The sequence below is a fragment of the Chrysemys picta genome, chromosome 2, assembly GCF_011386835.1.
Source record: "Chrysemys picta bellii isolate R12L10 chromosome 2, ASM1138683v2, whole genome shotgun sequence".
Taxonomy (NCBI): Eukaryota; Metazoa; Chordata; order Testudines; family Emydidae; genus Chrysemys; species Chrysemys picta.
The window spans coordinates 230687959-230705546 of NC_088792.1; the positions used below are offsets into that span (position 1 = coordinate 230687959).

General features: G+C 39.1%; 1 protein-coding gene across 36 annotated transcripts in view; it reads left to right on the top strand.

Annotated features, from left to right (window-relative positions):
- Nucleotides 1–17588, top strand: part of SGK3 (serum/glucocorticoid regulated kinase family member 3) — an 84199-nt gene that overhangs the window by 52298 nt on the left and 14313 nt on the right. For 30 of the 36 annotated variants that reach the window (XM_065585676.1, XM_065585684.1, XM_024109457.3 and 27 more), the window contains 8 exons: nucleotides 71–154; nucleotides 3919–3991; nucleotides 4642–4717; nucleotides 10709–10796; nucleotides 12815–12864; nucleotides 15010–15067; nucleotides 15955–16038; nucleotides 16121–16252. In XM_065585676.1, the coding sequence (XP_065441748.1) occupies nucleotides 71–154; nucleotides 3919–3991; nucleotides 4642–4717; nucleotides 10709–10796; nucleotides 12815–12864; nucleotides 15010–15067; nucleotides 15955–16038; nucleotides 16121–16252 (645 nt within the window). The remainder of the gene's footprint in view (nucleotides 1–70; nucleotides 155–3918; nucleotides 3992–4641; nucleotides 4718–10708; nucleotides 10797–12814; nucleotides 12865–15009; nucleotides 15068–15954; nucleotides 16039–16120; nucleotides 16253–17588) is intronic. The other 6 variants (XM_065585693.1, XM_005288078.5, XM_065585689.1 and 3 more) reach the window with 1 other exon arrangement.

A 17588-nucleotide genomic window follows, 5' to 3' on the forward strand; every position in this document is an offset into this window, starting at 1 on the left:
CCCGAAAACAAAACAGGTGGCTTTTCTGAAACAGATTTTTGACATTTACTCTGTCTTTGTGTTCCCACAGGTTTACAAAGTATTGGTCTCCGTTGGTAGAAATGAGTGGTTTGTCTTCAGACGATATGCTGAATTTGATAAACTGTACAACACAGTGAGTAAAATGCATTCTAAAGAGTCACACTAAAATCGCACAAAGGAATGCTTGTTTGCTGTATGGTTTGAATTCATTCCTTTATGGTGTGTAGTCGTGTTCCACATTAAACCATCAGAGACCGTTTTTCACTAGTTTCAACTTTAATAGGATTTAGAGGTGTGGGACTTTGGGGTTTTTTGGGTATGTGGATATTATTGAATAAGTATGTGTGTGGTATTTGATATGTCTTTGTTTAAAGGAAAAAAAAAGTAATCGCGTTAGAATTGTTTTTGCAAAGAAATAAAGGAAACAAGTGTATAGATAGTTGTACTTCTTTGAAAAACTTGTTTCTTAAAATACACTGCTACCTCGATATAACGCGACCCGATATAATCTGAATTTGGATATAATGCGGTAAAGCAGTGCTCCGGGGGGCGGGACTGCGCACTCCGGTGGATCAAAGCAAGTTCACTATAATGCGGTTTCATCTATAACGTGGTAAGATTTGTTGGCTCCCGAGGACGGCGTTCTATTGAGATAGAGGTGTACTTGGAAGTCAGTTAGGAGTTGTCATGATTTCCTGGAGGGGAAGACTTGATCCAGCTAAAATAAGCCTTTACAGCTGCAGACTCGTGGAAATTCAGTGGATCTCTTGGGTTCGTTGCTGGCAGAGGCTGTTACTACTGTACACACTTTTTTCATAGATTCATAGATTCTAGGACTGGAAGGGACCTCGAGAGGTCATAGAGTCCAGTCCCCTGCCAGCATGGCAGGGCCAAATACTGTCTAGACCATCCCTGATAGACATTCATCTAACCTACTCTTAAATATCTCCAGAGATGGAGATTCCACAACCTCCCTAGGCAATTTATTCCAGTGTTTAAGCACCCTGACAGTTAGGAACTTTTTCCTAATGTCCAACCTAGACCTCCCTTGCTGCAGTTTAAGCCCATTGCTTCTTGTTCTATCCTTAGAGGCTAAGGTGAACAAGTTTTCTCCCTCCTCTTTATGACACCCTTTTAGATACCTGAAAACTGGTATCATGTCCCCTCTGTCTTCTCTTTTCCAAACTAAACAAACCCAATTCCTTCAGCCTTCCTTCATAGGTCATGTTCTCAAGACCTTTAATCATTCTTGTTGCTCTTCTCTGGACCCTTTCCAATTTCTCCACATCTTTCTTGAAATGCGGTGCCCAGACTGGACACAATACTCCAGCTGAGGCCTAACCAGAGCAGAGTAGAGCGGAAGAATGACTTCTCGTGTCTTGCTCACAACACACCTGTTAATACATCCCAGAATCATGTTTGCTTTTTTTTGCAACAGCATCACACTGTTGCTTGTGGTCCACTATAACCCCTAGATCCCTTTCTGCCGTACTCCTTCCTAGACAGTCTCTTCCCATTCTGTATGTGTGAAACTGATTTTTCCTTCCTAAGTGGAGCACTTTGCATTTGTCTTTGTTAAACTTCATCCGGTTTAACTCAGACCATTTCTCCAATTTGTCCAGATCATTTTGAATTATGACCTTGTCCTCCAAAGCAGTTGCAATCCCTCCTAGTTTGGTATCATCCGCAAACTTAATAAGCGTACTTTCTATGCCAATATCTAAGTCGTTAATGAAGATATTGAACAGAGCCGGTCCCAAAACAGACCCTTGCGGAACCCCAGTCGTTATGCCTTTCCAGCAGGATTGGGAACCATTAATAACAACTCTCTGAATACGGTTATCCAGCCAGTTATGCACCCACCTTATAGTAGCCCCATCTAAATTGTATTTGCCTAGTTTATCGATAAGAATATCATGTGAGACCGTATTAAATGGCTTACTAAAGTCTAGGTATACCACATCCACAGCTTCTCCCTTATCCACGAGACTCGTTAACCTATCGAAGAAAGCTATCAGATTGGTTTGACATGATTTGTTCTTTACAAATCCATGCTGGCTGTTCCCTATCACCTTACCACCTTCCACTTAGAGGAGAGCAAGCTGGGCCAGTCCTAGGCATGTGCCAATTTTGTTGTTATCCAGGGCCATGCACTTATGGGGACCCTACTGTCTGCACTCTGTCCTAGTATGTACTCACCTAAAGTCACTGCCTCCAGATCTTACAAGAGGAACTAACCCCCCACAGCCCCTCAGATACATGTGTTAGGAGGTTTGGTTCACAAAACATCAGCTGCTGAAACCACCCTCCTTGGCACCCTCAGTGACATACACTCTGTTCTGTCCACACACCTTGTTTTACCTAGGTGACTGAAGTCTGCCTGGGATGCCACATGTCATACTTGGCACACCTCTTAGACTACCCATGGGGTCAAGGGAGAAAGAAAGTATCCCCTCTTCAGTGGCTGAAGAATGCTAATATAGCCCACCCATCTGGATTGTCAGACAATGTCACTACTGTCATGAAGCGTAGTCGGCCCCAGCCTTTCTAATGCAAGTGTAGGTTCTTAGAGAAATTAGCCAAGGTGAAAGGGACATCTGCCCCAATTTCTCCTGAAAAGAAGGGAGGGAGCTGGACATTCCAAAGGACTCTGCAAACTGCATAGCATGTCAGGGAGGAACTTGAAATGCCAAATGGAGTTGATATTGAAACTTGCCTATGGGGTAACTGGAGAAAGGGACCACCAGCTCTTAAATCAGAGGAGAAGAAATAGTCTCCAAAACAGAGAGAGATGTATCTGCTGCTCCTTTCACAATTTTTAGATGGTGGCTTTTAAACACACGGGCTTTGCGGAGATCAAGGAGAATGAATTGGAAGGTATTAGTGTCTTTATCTCTACTAAGATTTCTACCATATTATAAACTCCTTAGTTTTCCTTCCTATTCCCTCTATTGTTTGGCCTCCTACATAGTATGAATAAATTCTTTATCTGCAATCCTCTCTGGATGCACTTTTTTCAAATGAGTTCACGCAGTGCCTCTCACAGGCATGTTACCGTTATGCATCCTTTATTGGTGAATTAGTTTGTTCCTCAATGGCTAGGGCAAAGTGTCTGAATTTCAGCCATCATGCCTAGGGGCTCCTTACTCCTAGAGATTGCTTTACTGTGGTGTAAACCTGGATCTTGACTTTCAGGCTATACATATACAAGGAGGAGTGACTAAGAAAAGTCTGAGTGTGAACATGGATTTTTCTTCTACCAGGTTATTCTGCAACGCCGAGTGCGTGGAATTTTTGTTTTGTTTTTAAGTTATTGTAGTTGTATTTGGATTTGGGCAAAGATTCACTCTCACAAGCCAGTCTCTTCTTTGAATAGGTTTGTCTGCTGCAGTGACAGCATCCAATCCCTGGAAGGTTGTAGGTGTTTGGAAATGCATTGGGCTCCAAGGGCTTCTATCATTAGAGACCTATCCACTGAGTTTGTCAATACTTGTCTTCCTAGCCAGAAGACAGCTACTTTGTGGGGGAGGGGAGGGAAAAAAAGCAAACTGGGCCAGAGGAGGCAATGTAATAAAGAACATTTCTAATAACAATAGATGCTAAAAGCCCTGCTTGCAACAAGGTTGAACTTGTCTTCTAACCAGGTTACAAATAGTAATACACTGGTAAATGGAGCCTAGACAATTTGTTTATATGCAGATCAGCCTTCTGTCTCCACACTCCCCTTTGTACTAATCCCAACAAAGACAATATTAAGGGCAGAAAAAGTGATGCTAGTAGTCTGAAGTCCAAACTTTCTGCAAATTGAGAGTAAAATATGCCTACATCAAGCAATTATTTATAGGATTTGCCTTGGAGTCCAAATATCTAAGTATGCATATGGTGTTTATTTTTTAGCTGAAGAAACAATTTCCCACTATGAACCTGAAGATTCCAGCTAAAAGAATATTTGGAGACAATTTTGATCCAGGTAGACTATGACTTGGTTATTATTCCTTTATTTTGTTCTTTATTTTGGATTTAATCTATCTTGCTTGCACAGAATTAAGCTTAAATCAATATAACTGCAGTCCTGTAGTAGGGCCTTTCCTTACTACTGAACCAAAGTAAACATTTGTTTAGTTTCAGGTTAGGTTAGCTCTTTTGTGCAAGACAAACTACATCAAAAGTGGAGAGAGAAATAAAGATTTTAAAATATCTTTGGTAATGGTTACATGTTGATGCCTGCTTATAGAGTAGGTCTGTAGCTGTTGGATTTTGTCACTGACTTCAGTGCTAGCAGGATCAGGGCCAGTGTGCTCTCCAATATAAAATCTAGGCCATTGTGACTGCACACTCTGAATTCTTGTCACATGCAAGATCTGTTGGGCTGAGTAAATTTTTGCTTTTTAAAATGTATAATAAAATGAAAGTTATATAGAGACTGGAGCTCCTATTCTTTCCCATTTCATATTTTTTCTATACAAAATCCTCATGTGTAAGCCCAATTATATTCAGACGCTTTTTTTTCTGTTAACTAACTTCCATTAAAGTAATGAAAAAAATGCAAAATTAAAAACTTGTTTTGCCATGAATTCATTGAATGATTCTTTCTAATTACACTTTTCCCCTCTTCCCCAGATTTTATTAAACAGAGACGAGCAGGACTGAATGAATTCATTCAAAATTTAGTTAGACAGCCAGAGCTATGCAACCAGTAAGTAGTTCCTCTTCTGTTTTGTTATGGCTATTTAAATGACACGTGATACATTCCAAAAATATATGACTGACTTTAAATACTCTTTAGTTGGGTACAAAATGTGTTATCTATGGTAAATGTTATAATAGAGACAAGGTGAGGTAATAGCTTTTAATGAACCATCTTCTATTGGGGAAAAGACAAGCTTTCGAGCTGCACAGAGGTGTTCTTCAGCTCTCTTCCCTCAACAAAGTGGTCCATTAAAAGTTATTACTTCACCCACGTTGTTTCTCATTTCCTGGGACCAACTCAACTACAACAGCACAGCAAACAACTACTATAATACTGAGTTATCTCTAAGATAGATCCAAAGTGATGCAATTGTCATGTAAACACTTGGCTTGCTTTCTTAAGCCTTTTCTGCATACAAACTTGCCACCCTTTTAATTAAACACTAATTTAGCTAAACCAGTACAAATCCCATGAGAACACTTACCTGAAATGCCACTCTTAAACCAAAGTTATTTTAAACCTACTCCTAATCAATTTAAGTTAAACCAAAATAAATGTCCCCCCAGTCTTCAGCGTTGCTTTAATTAAGTCTGTGTAAAATCATACCTCTAGTTTAAATGATGCAAATCTGAATATAAACAAACCCTTAGTATTTAGTGTATTTAGATTTCTGCTTTCATTCACTTACTCTACTTAATTTGCCAATCTGCAATACCAGTGGAATGTTCTGCTTTTAGATTGGAAACAACCATTCTTAAATGGGGAACATTGCCACAATTTGCAGCATGCATCAGATACTCTTTTTCTGCTTCATGAACTGCTTTGAGGCCTCATAAACCTGAAACATGTACTTCTTTTTATCAAAAGCATTCTGCATACTCTTCCTAATGACAAGTTGAAAAAGCTTATAGACACAACAGAAAATCTTTGTCATGGAACAATTTTCTAGTAAAAGAAAAAGTGTTGGATCATAGTGGATCATACCACTGTCCTCAGCTGCGAAACAATGAAGAGTAATTCTCAAATAACAGATTATGTTCCAACAATTATTCTTTCTCATGTATTAAACAGGAAAACTTCTTTACAATATTTTTAGTAGTCCACAGACTTTTTTCCTACTCCTAGTTCTTTAAGCATTCAGCTGTGAAACATTTCAATTAACAGCTTTTTATATGTACTTTTTTCCAAAGCCGGACACTGGACTGTTTTAACATGAGGATCATAAACTTTTCTTTGAGCATAGGAACAGACGTTTTTTCCTTAAATCTTCTTGAGCTTTTCAGATCCGATTCAACAGTACATAAATTAGATTTTAATCTATTTTAAGTACTTCAAGCTAGCACTAACTATTCCAGTCCAGTGAAGACCAGTATAAACCACTATTAGAAATTGAAGATTTTAAGGTTTACTATTCCTCCCTTCCCCCAATAGCTAGTTGTCTAATTAGAAATGTATTTAATGAACAAACAGAGAATAAAGGCTTAGTCCTGTGCTCATTAAAGTAAACAACTACTTCTGTGGGAGAAGGATCAAGCTGTTGTCTTTGTAGTGTAGTACAGAATGGGATTGAAATGCATTTATTCCAGGTGTTGTTGTTTTTTTTTCTTGCAGTGCAGGGATTATTAAAATATTAGATTTAAAATATTTCACTATATCGCTATTTGCTGTTGTTTTTAAAATACATTTTAAGCCACTTTTTTTGTGAATGACCACAATGAATCATACTGATTTATATAAAAGTCCACAGCCTTAGTTTTGTCTACTAATCAATATTAGTAACGGACAAAAATCAAGCCTTTAGTGAAGTTCTTGTAAAATCCATTCCCATTGGAAACTAACTATTAAAGGGGGGAAATGACCACTGTGTCCTTACAAATGGCCTCCTAAACAAACTTATTTTCTAGACACTATTTCCTTAACCTGCTACGTGTACACTCAACTAAGTAGATTAGTAACATGAAATGGATTAGTATGGGATGGGGGATATATAGAAAAAATGTTGAGTTCTGTGTGTGCACTCCAATAAACTTTCTGTAGCTCTTATCTGCTACACCACATGATGCATTAAGACAAGTGCTAGGTGGTTGTACTACCAGTCCTGCTTTGGCAAACCATACTGGTGTTGCTGGGAAATATGGAGAATTTTTTCTGTTTCAGTGGGTCCTTATCTTAGGTCTGCAATTTGTCCTTTGACTCTTTTGTATCAAAAGCAAATCTTCATGCTAAAGCATATGAGCCAACCAATTACTGTAAAGCAGGTTAGAAAGATACTTGCAAGAAATTCCATAGTGGTCAATTGTGGATCTTCCTGTGAAGTGTCAGGTACTAGCCTCCATTGTCAAAGATGGGATTCCGAGCTAGATGGACCATTGGTTTGAGCTACTATGGTAGTTCCTATGTGGATTAGCTTTAGACTCCAAATTTTTACTGTTTGCTTCATTTTAGAGAGAATTTTCTTTCCTCCACAGACTATAGGTACCTTGTAGAAAAGCTTCAGAAAAGATAGAGAATATGAACTAACATTTCTGTCTTGTTGATTCCTAATCTAGAATAGGAGGCTAGGAATTCTCTTGTTAATACAGTTGAGCTCTAATCCATTGAGCAGAATTTTAAGTCCTGCTGTCCTCCCCCTCAGCTGTAGGCCTTTACTGAAAAGATAATACGTGCAATTGTCTATCAGAACACCCTTTTAAGAAGCAGCTTAAAACCAAGTGCATAAAATAGAATGCATTAAAGGCTTAGCATAGTTTAAAAATAATTCTAGTAGCTCCTTAAGGAAAACTAAACATAGCATAACTCCGCTAGGTGACTTTTATGATGGCAGTGTCCTCTGTATTAAATAAACTGCCAGTTTCTGCAGTGAGAGACATGAACAATAGTCATTCTAGAAAAGAAATTGGGTCCTCATGGTTCCATCATCAACTAAGAAAAACAAATATAACACCACTAGATTACAGGATCCCAGTCTTTAGTTTTTCCTGCTTTCACATAGTTGTGGTCTGTCGTCATCTTCTCCACCACTAAGCCTTAGTGCTTCAGGCCTGTGTTTTCTAAAACACCACAAATTGGTGTACCACTTTTTCACTAAAAAGCAACAGAGGGTCCTGTGGCACCTTTAAGACTAACAGAAGTATTGGGAGCATAAGCTTTCGTGGGTAAGAACCTCACTTCTTCAGATGCAAGTAATGGAAATTTCCAGAGGCAGGTATAAATCAGTATGGAGATAACTAGATTAGTTCAATCAGGGAGGGTGAGGTGCTCTGCTAGCAGTTGAGGTGTGAACACCAAGGGAGGAGAAACTGCTTCTGTAGTTGGATAGCCATTCACAGTCTTTGTTTAATCCTGATCTGATGGTGTCAAATTTGCAAATGAACTGGAGCTCAGCAGTTTCTCTTTGGAGTCTGGTCCTGAAGTTTTTTTGCTGTAAGATGGCTACCTTTACATCTGCTATTGTGTGGCCAGGGAGGTTGAAGTGTTCTCCTACAGGTTTTTGTATATTGCCATTCCTGATATCTGAAGCATTGTATTCAAATAGGGTTTATTTCAAGCTGTGGGGTATCATCATTGGCAGTAAAAGTAATATTTTTTCTGCAAAACACTTTTTCATAAGTATTGGGCTTGACATGTAGGTAGCAGAAGGCCAGTCTATTACTGAACGCAGGGATTTCTTTACATTGAGACTTGACCATACAAAATAAGTGGCGTTAAAATACACGATTCTACCAATATGCATGGGGTAAAAGAAATTATATAATACCACTTATCACCCAAGATGTGCTTTAGAATACAAATAATGTCAGTTCATTCTATATACGGTAATAAGTTCTCATTAATTTTAGAAAACTGTAAATGACACACTGATACTGAAGGAGTTAGAAAGGAAATTGGTTTTCCTGTGGTATTTCACAAGACAACAACCAATTACAAACATTGGTGGAGGAAGTGGAAAGCTTAATTCCGATTAGCATAGTTGAAATAGTCTCACTGAACACCTCCTGCAATCTTTTCATGTTCATCTATATTTTAATAGGGCAAGTCATTGCAAGTGGAAAAATTGTATATACTGCCTATGTTGGTGTACATGCTCAGTTAAACAGAGGCTACATCTACACTGAGCTAGGAGTGTGTTTCCCTGTTTGCATGGAGAAAGTAAATAAGAAAGTGTTATTTACTCATCATACTACAAGAACTAGGGGGCCACCAAATGAAATTAATAGGCAGCAGGTTTAAAAGGAAGTATTTCTTCATACAACACAGAGTCAACCTGTGGAACTCTTTGCCAGAGAATGTTGTGAAGGCCAAGACTATAACAGGGTGTGACGGGTTGAACTCCCTCTGGGATGCAACCTGTTGTACTGGGGTTTCACTGAGCCCCGCCTGCTCCACCAGCCTGGATTCCCTCTCCCTGTTTTGCTGAATTAGGCTCTCCGGCCTCTTGTAGCGCACACACACTGTATTGCGGACTTATAAATTGGGGACTTGTAATGTAGGTAGTTCACTCTCTACGTCTACACTACAAATTACGGATACAATTTCCAGCTCATATTTGTGCTAGCTCACATCTGCGCTAGCACACTAAAAATAGCATAGCTGGGGGTAGCTTGGGCAGTGGCAGCATGGGTTAGCTGTGCTGAATACATACCCAGAGGATTCAGGTGGGTTTGTACTCTGCACAGGTAGCCCCGTGCTACTGCTACCCATTCCACTATTGCTATGCTACTATTTTTAGTGCACTAGCTCAGATGAGAGGTAGAACAGGTATGTCTAAGAACAAAAGAACAGTCATACTGGGTCAGATCATTGGTCCATCTAGCCCAGTATCTACTCTTCTGACAGTGACTAATGCCAGGTGCTTCAGAGGGAATGAACAAAACAGGTAACCATCAAGTGATCGATCCCATGTCCCCCATTCCCAGCTTCTGGCAAACAAAGGCTGGGGACACTTCAGAGCATGGTTTTGCATCCCTGCCTATCCTGGCTAATAGGTCCATCAATGGCTATCTTCCATGAAGTTATCTAGTTCTTTTTTTAACCCTGTGTGACGTTATACCCTATATTCTTTATAGAAATTGGTTATGATATGAATATGGCATAACTAAGACATGCGTTATACAAGTTGGCTCATGTAAGATATCATTGGAAAGGTTATAATTTACTGAATGTGAATATCCAATTTGTATGGATGTATTATTTTTGTATCTAAAGTTAGGGATATGGACTATGTAACAATTACAACTGTATGTGTATTTGGGAGACACCCAGCAGACACTTGGCCATCACAGCCTTGATGGGCCATTAGGAAGAAACAATGAGACTGGGAAGATACTAATCTTTCTCCTTCCTGAGAGGTGTCCTGGGATGTAGCTGTGACACTACAAAGTCAAGTGATAATGTCACCTGATGCAAAATACCACCTTGGACACTGCTGGTACTTTTCCTCTCTAGGGAGATGGGGATCAAACAAAGGTTTCCTGCCTTAGATAAATCCTTTTTAAGGCTGGGAAGGGGGTTGATCTGGACTCTGCTTTGTTCTGTGTGCTATCACTTAAAATCTGCCTTTTATGGTTAATAAATTTGCTCTGTTTATTATTAAACTCAGTTTGTGCAATTTCTAACTTGGGGGGAGAAGAAGTTGTGCATCTCTCTTCACATTGAGGGAGGGTGAATTTTGGTGAGCTTGCACTGTGCAGATCTTTCTATACAATGCAAGACAGTATTATTTTGGGTTTATTCCCCAAAAGGGGTGTGCATGTGAGTGCTGGGAGAATTCTCTCACACACAGCTGAATTCAGTCTGTGTCTGCAGCTGGGTGTGGCCCTACCTGTGTGTGTGTGCGTCCTACAAGAGGCTGGAGTCAACCAATTTGTTGGAAGGGTTTTTGTTCTTTACGAGATGCATAATATGATGGTGAACGTGAAAAAAATTCTTCTTCTGTAGTAATGAGTTGCAAATTCGTTTAGGTTACTAATGTCCTAATAGGTTTAATTATATTTCTAGCCCGGATGTCAGAGCATTTCTTCAGATGGACAATCCAAAGCATCAGTCAGATCCATCTGAAGATGAGGATGAAAGGAGCAATCAAAAGGTAACAGTCAGCTAGAATGGAGTAGAACAGTAATCATGCACTTTTGAACAAACTGTAACCACATGAGGGCAATTTCATATGTATTGTAACTTTCAACAAAATAAGTTGTTCCCCAACAGATTCCTCCCTGTTCCTTTTCAATAAGGTTACTCAGTTTTTCCCTAAAATATAAACTGCAAAGACAAGTGTTAACAATCTCAGTTTTCCCCATTTGTTAGGGGCTGGAAGGGCTGTGGCTCAGGTTACAGTTCATGTGACATCACTGTTTAGGTCCTCCAAAGACCTTGCCAGAGACATCCAGAAAAGAGAAGGCTAGGAGGATCAGATATTTAAATGCTTAATAACTAAAAAAGGAGACTCTAATTTGAAAAATATTTGAAGCCATTTTTATAGTAGCGCAAAGAAAAAATAACTTTGGTTCACAGTTCACCTTTTACACTGCGAGGTTTCAAACCTCAATCTCTTACTAAAGCCACTATATTGGGTTTAGAATTGTACTAAGTCTCTCAGTCTATTTAGGAGCCTCTGTCTTAAGAACTTCTAGTTATAATGTCCTACTGTAAAAATTGGTAGAAAAAAATTGTCTTGCTGGGTAGAATAACAGAATAATTATTTTAATCCGTTCTGTGTGTCTCATGTCCCAATAGTCAAGGGTTCTTCGCATGCAAAAGTCATTTAACACTCTTGCGGTCTGCTCCAACGCCCACAAAAGTCATTTTTTTCCAATACACTTCTCTGGGCACTGAATCTTCTATTGTGCATTAATTAATAAGCTTTCCTGGGTCCTAATTGACAAGATCAGTTTCCTGATGTAGTTTTCAGTGCTGAACATTTGAAGTTACTGAGTCTTCTAAATCTACAAATCTTGTATAATAATTTCTTTCTACACTGTTCCTTGCTTTTAGACTCTTTACCTTTCACCTCTTTGGAGGTAGAAGAATTAATTAAATTTACAATCGCACTTCGTTACATTTTTAATAGAAATTAGGGCTTCCATTTTTTAATTTCTTAGACTTTAATGGAAACCTTAAGATCAATAAAAGTTGTGGTGACAAATGTAACTTAAAATCTCAATAATGGATGTATGTTTTCAACTTAATTTTCCATCCATCATAAAATACAATAATAGGCACTAATCATAAATGGAATATCTTATATCTTCTCCTTAAATGTTCATCATATTCCTAGTTAACATTCTTCTGCTCTGTCATGGTTCAGATGTCCTATAAATTTTAAAAAATAAAATAAAATTGGGAAAATTGATCAGAATATAGGCAATTTATTCCAGCATTTTACCACCTAACAAGAAGCTTTTTCCTAACGTCCAATCTAAACTGCCCTGGCTTCAGTTTAAGCCCATTGCTTCTTGAGGTATCCACAGAGGTTAAAGAGGGAAGAGATTGGAAATTGGAAGAGCTTTTCCCTCTCCCTGTAATTTATATGCTGTGGGGGAGGGGGGTGTATGAGCATTGGCAACATCCCTGCAGTTACTGGAATTGGAATAATTAACCTTGTGTGTCGGATTATCAAAGGTTAACAGCCTTTACACACAATGTCTTTAACTGGTCCTGCATAAGCAGTGTTTATTTTGATAATATATTGGCAAGAGTGTAGTGGATTTAAAAATTTAAATAAATATCCAAAGAATATTCCTGGAATAAAACAATTTCAAAATGGGTTAAATTTTGGACATTAAGTTACTTGTTAAAAAGGCTGAGACTTAAAAATTCTGTTCATAACCTTGCCATCTGTATTGGAACATAAGATTGTATTACCTTTATACTTTGACACTGTCTGTATAACCCTTCCCGTCAACTCTTCTGATATTTTAACTTTATAAATATATTTAAAAATACTATATAGAAAATAATGAGAAATATAAATGTAGAGATGGTTTGAGGTAATTGAATATTTTGCAATGAATATTAGCTGAAGGATAAGAGATGGGATTTCCTTTTAATGGGTAAACAAATCTAAACTGATCTGAAGCTTGCTTTTTTTTTTTTTCCTTCCTACAGCTAAACTCTACCTCACAGAATATCAACCTGGGACCATCTGGAAATCCTCAGTAGGTTTTAGTTAAATATAAACCAAAAGTTAGACACACTTTAATTGCTAACTATATGAAATGTCCTCCAGATACGTGCCTTTATTTGCTACTTTGTGCAACTTGAGAGAAGCAAAGGTTCTAACTCGGCATTAAGTAAATATTATCATGCACATTAGTTGTATGCTGTGTGATTTTAGCATAATCAGCAGATTCTTTACCAGTAGTGTACCCCAAACAAATCTGAGATGTCGTGATGTCTATAGAAATAGTTTACCCCATTTAAACAATAGAAGGAATATATAAATGTTCTTAGGGTGGGAGAGTGTATCTTTGAAATATGCAAACGACCTGCCTCCCCTTTCCACCTCAGAGCGCTACTAGCAGGGTGTCTGCAATCCTGCAGACAGAGACCCCCTTACAGATTTTTCTTTCTATTCTTCTCCCGCCCCCCTTCTCTTATCTAACAGGTTTTGTAACCTACTAAGTTTCAAACACGAGTGGGACAGATGATGATGTTATGCAGGCAAGATAACTGCTCCTCTTTGGAACGCCATAGCAGCAGTTTTAAAATATACCCCAACAAACAAACAGTTCAAACCCCAAAGCTTGTACAGAATTGCAGTTTGTTCTATCCCCCTATTATATGACTGAGGGAAGAGTTGTGGGGACAGAATTTGCCCATAGCAACCCTCACACAGCCCTGAGGAGCCCCATTGTCTCCCTTTCCATTTTTTTAGGCCCTGGTTTGCAATTGTTACTTTTCCCGTTCTTCCTTCACTAGAAGAATTTGGTTTGGAGTCTATCCATGGCTTGTCTTAATTGCCCAAAAGACTCCTGAGGGGGAAAAAATGCCCACTCAGCAGTTTCCAGCCTCTCTTAGCCTAGAGAGCAAAAGGGTTGTTTCTTCATTGTTCAAGAAGAACAGATTTTGGTCTGAAGATGTATGTAGAACCACTATATAGATCAAATCAAGTCAACTTGTGTTAATGTAAACTTGTGTTTAATGTCAAACTTCTACAGTATAGTATAAGGAACTATATTATGTTGATATGAAAAACTGGCTCATGCAATCAGTATGTCTTTCCTCTCCTTCTATGTGGCTCCTGCTCTCATCGCTGTGTCTCCCAACTCCCTCATCCTTTTTGCCTTTCCTCTAATTTCCTGCTTAGGGCATCTGCTCCCCATGTTTGCTACTTTCCTCATTGATTGTACTGCACCACTGGGAGAGAGTGTGGGGCTTTATATATTGTGCCCCAAATCCTCTTTGGTAGTGCAATCAATAAAAGGGCAACAAATAGAGAGTGGATGGTGGTCCTTGTAAGGTAATTGTCAAATTGGAGGGCAAGAGCCATGTGAAGAAGGAAGGTTGGAAGGCCAAGAGATAGCGGCACTTGAATGCCGAATGCATCTGAATACATGTGCCTCCCAGGGAGAAGGAAGGGAGAGATAGGGAGTCATAGGAAGAAAGTAGGGTGGGCAGTGAGGGGAAGAATTGCAGAAGCCAGAGAATAGGACGACTAATCTGAGGGATAGAAAACAGCAAGGAAAGATAGATGGACAGTGAGGCAGACTATATAACAAGACAAAGGAAGAAATGCCAAAAAATGGGATGCAAAGAACAGAATGCTGGAGGGGTGGGAGAAAGGGGAGACGAAGACTTAAAAATGGGGGAAGGACAAGGAACAAACTATTTTAAGAGTCATAGGCCTTTTTCAAGCAGGGGGTGCCCCAAGAGGAAAGAGGGAGGTATGAGGGGAAAACCTAGACTTAAAAAAAGAAAAGGGGACTAGAATGAACATGAGATGTGGGGGGTGAGGGGGGAAGAACAGAACAAAGAGCAGAGAAGTGTGGCGCTGAGTCTGTTTTGTCAATTTTATTTTTATTTAAATTCTAACACTTATATTGTATTTCCCTGGCAGAAAATAGGAAGTGAAAACAGGGAAGGGTTTGATTGCGGGCCGTGAAAGAGGAGCTGGTATGGAGAACCTCCAAGCTACTAGCAGGCCTTAAGTGAGACATGGTGTGCAGGGAAATAGTGGCTCAGATTAGCACTTTGTTTGCAATTCAAGCACTTGTTTAAATATAATTCTGAGCATTGTGTAAAATTGTGAAGTTGATATTTTCTACCCCAAGTAACCTTCCTCCTTTCTGAATCACTTCCAGCGCTAAGCCAACAGACTTTGACTTCTTGAAAGTCATTGGGAAAGGCAGCTTTGGCAAGGTGAGCTTTCTTAACATTTCTCATCCTGACAGAACTGCACACTGGCACTAGATTTGGTGAACACTGGGAAGTGGTACTCACAAATTCAGGGCTGGATTAAGGCAGCCTGAGGCCTATGGCACACAAGGCCCCTTGTGGCTCCACCCTTACAGCCCCACTTTCATACCATGGCACCATTCATTCCACCTGGAGTAGCAGTGACATGGGACCCCCTCAACTCCTGATCAAGAGCAGCAGTAAGGTTTTCCCTATCATTGGAGCAGTTAGGGTCCCTCCTTCCCCACAGAGAAGCAAGGGTGGCAGCAGGGAGGCACCTCAATGCTTGCACTCCTGCTGCTGCATTATCTGCTGGGTGGGCGTGCTGGGCTTACTCAACTACAGCCACACACCCAGTTCTCTGTTTGGGGTGGTGTTGGCTGGGCTCCCCAGAGCAGTGGGTCTTTGTGGCAACACCCTATTAAGATAGATGGAGCAGTTCATCCATCTCGGCGCTAGTGTTTGAGGCTCCTTAGTCATATTTCTGAGCATTTCACCACGACCATGGAGACTAGAAATGTATATTTTAAAAAGAGCCACGATTCCGCCCTCCTCCACTCCAGGAGCTGGGGCTCTAGGCATGAACCTGTAGTGCCTATGCCATAATTTGGCCTTACATGAGCTCTCCATTGTCACATTACAGTTCAGCAGAAACTGTGCAAGATCTTAGATTCCATATTCTGGTAACATTCTCTTTTTGCTGGTGACACTGGTAATAATTGTAAACTATTTTAAGGGCCAAGAAATTGTACAGTGAAGTAATTGTATTAATCATGTTTCTTCAGATACTCTTTAATATCAGAATGAGAACTACGCTAACCATGTCTCCTCTCTCATCATAAATTTCACAGGTTCTTCTTGCAAAACGAAAACTGGATGGGAAATTTTATGCTGTCAAAGTACTGCAGAAAAAAGTTGTTCTCAACAGGAAAGAGGTGCGGGGGAAATACATTTTTCTTTTCCCCTTCAATTACAAAATTGTTCCTATTTACTTATTGACCTTTCACTTCCTTGCAGCAAAAACATATTATGGCTGAACGTAATGTACTGTTGAAAAATATGAAACATCCATTTTTGGTTGGATTACATTACTCATTCCAAACAACAGAAAAGCTTTACTTTGTTCTGGATTTTGTTAATGGAGGGGAGGTAAGTAGTTTTCATATTTGTTCAGGTTTTTGTCTCCTCAGGCTAATTTACAGAAAAAAAAATCATCCACTGTAAAATGTGCTCATTTTACTATTTCTGTAAGTAAATTAAAATCCTATTGATTTTACCTACTAATTACAGTTTTTAAGATGTTGCTGTAGACTTGTATTCAAAAACTTATTTGCAACTATTGAAGAGTTTCTTCTTTCTCATACAACTCATTTTTATTAAACTCTCAATATAAACCTTAATACACAATTTTAATGCAGAAATTCTCACCAGCCTTATATACACTATTTTACTGGATATTGCTGTAAATAAAACATACCTTCAATATGAATTCACTGTATACTGATATTTCCTTCAGCACTTAAAGCAATTCCTCCCTTTTCTGTGACATAAACAAGAGCCTAGATGCCAAGTTCTAGAACGGGTCGGCAACTTTTCAGAAGTGGTGTGCCGAGTCTTCATTTATTCACTCTAATTTAAGGGTTCACGTGCCAGTAATACATTTTAACATTTTTAGAAGGTCTCTTTCTATAAGTCTGTAATATATAAGTAAACTGTTGTATGTAAAGTAAATAAGGTTTTTAAAATGTTTTAAGAAGCTTCATTTAAAATTAAATTTTAAAATGCAGAGCCCACCGGACTGGTGGCAAGGACCCGGGCAGTGAGAGTGGCACTGAAAATCAGCTCGTGTGCTGCCTTTGGCATGGGTGCCTACCCCTGTTCTAGAAGCAGCAGGAAGAGGGTGTGTTTTTTTGACAGACTTAAACAATTGAATTGACTTCTTCAGGGTTACTGTGCTTCTGGTTGTACACCATAGCCTCAAATGCCATAGTTACCTCTTGCTAAAATAGCCTTGTTATCTGCAGCATTGTTTACTCTGAGCACCAACATTGAAGCTGAGGAGACCATACGTAATTTGAGGAAGAACTTGTGAAAGAGATGGATGAAATCTGTAAATTTTAATCAGACATGCTGGAGTAAATTGATTATTTAACAAGCAGTAAGTCACTAGGCCCAGATAACATACACCCAAGAGTTCTGAAGGAGCTCAAGTATAAATAGGCTGAGCTGATAATAAAAGTACACAATATCTCCTTAACAGCCACTGCTCCAGAGGATTGGAGGGTAGCAAATATTACATCTATTTTAAAATGGCTCTAGGAGTAATATGAGGAATTATAGACCATTAAGCATCACATCTTTACCTGGAAATTTGGTTGAAATTACTATTTTAAAACCGAATTACAAAACGCCTGGAAAATCATGATAGCATAGCATCTGACCAGTGCAGTTCCTGCAAAGAAAAATCATGTCTCACTAATCTCTT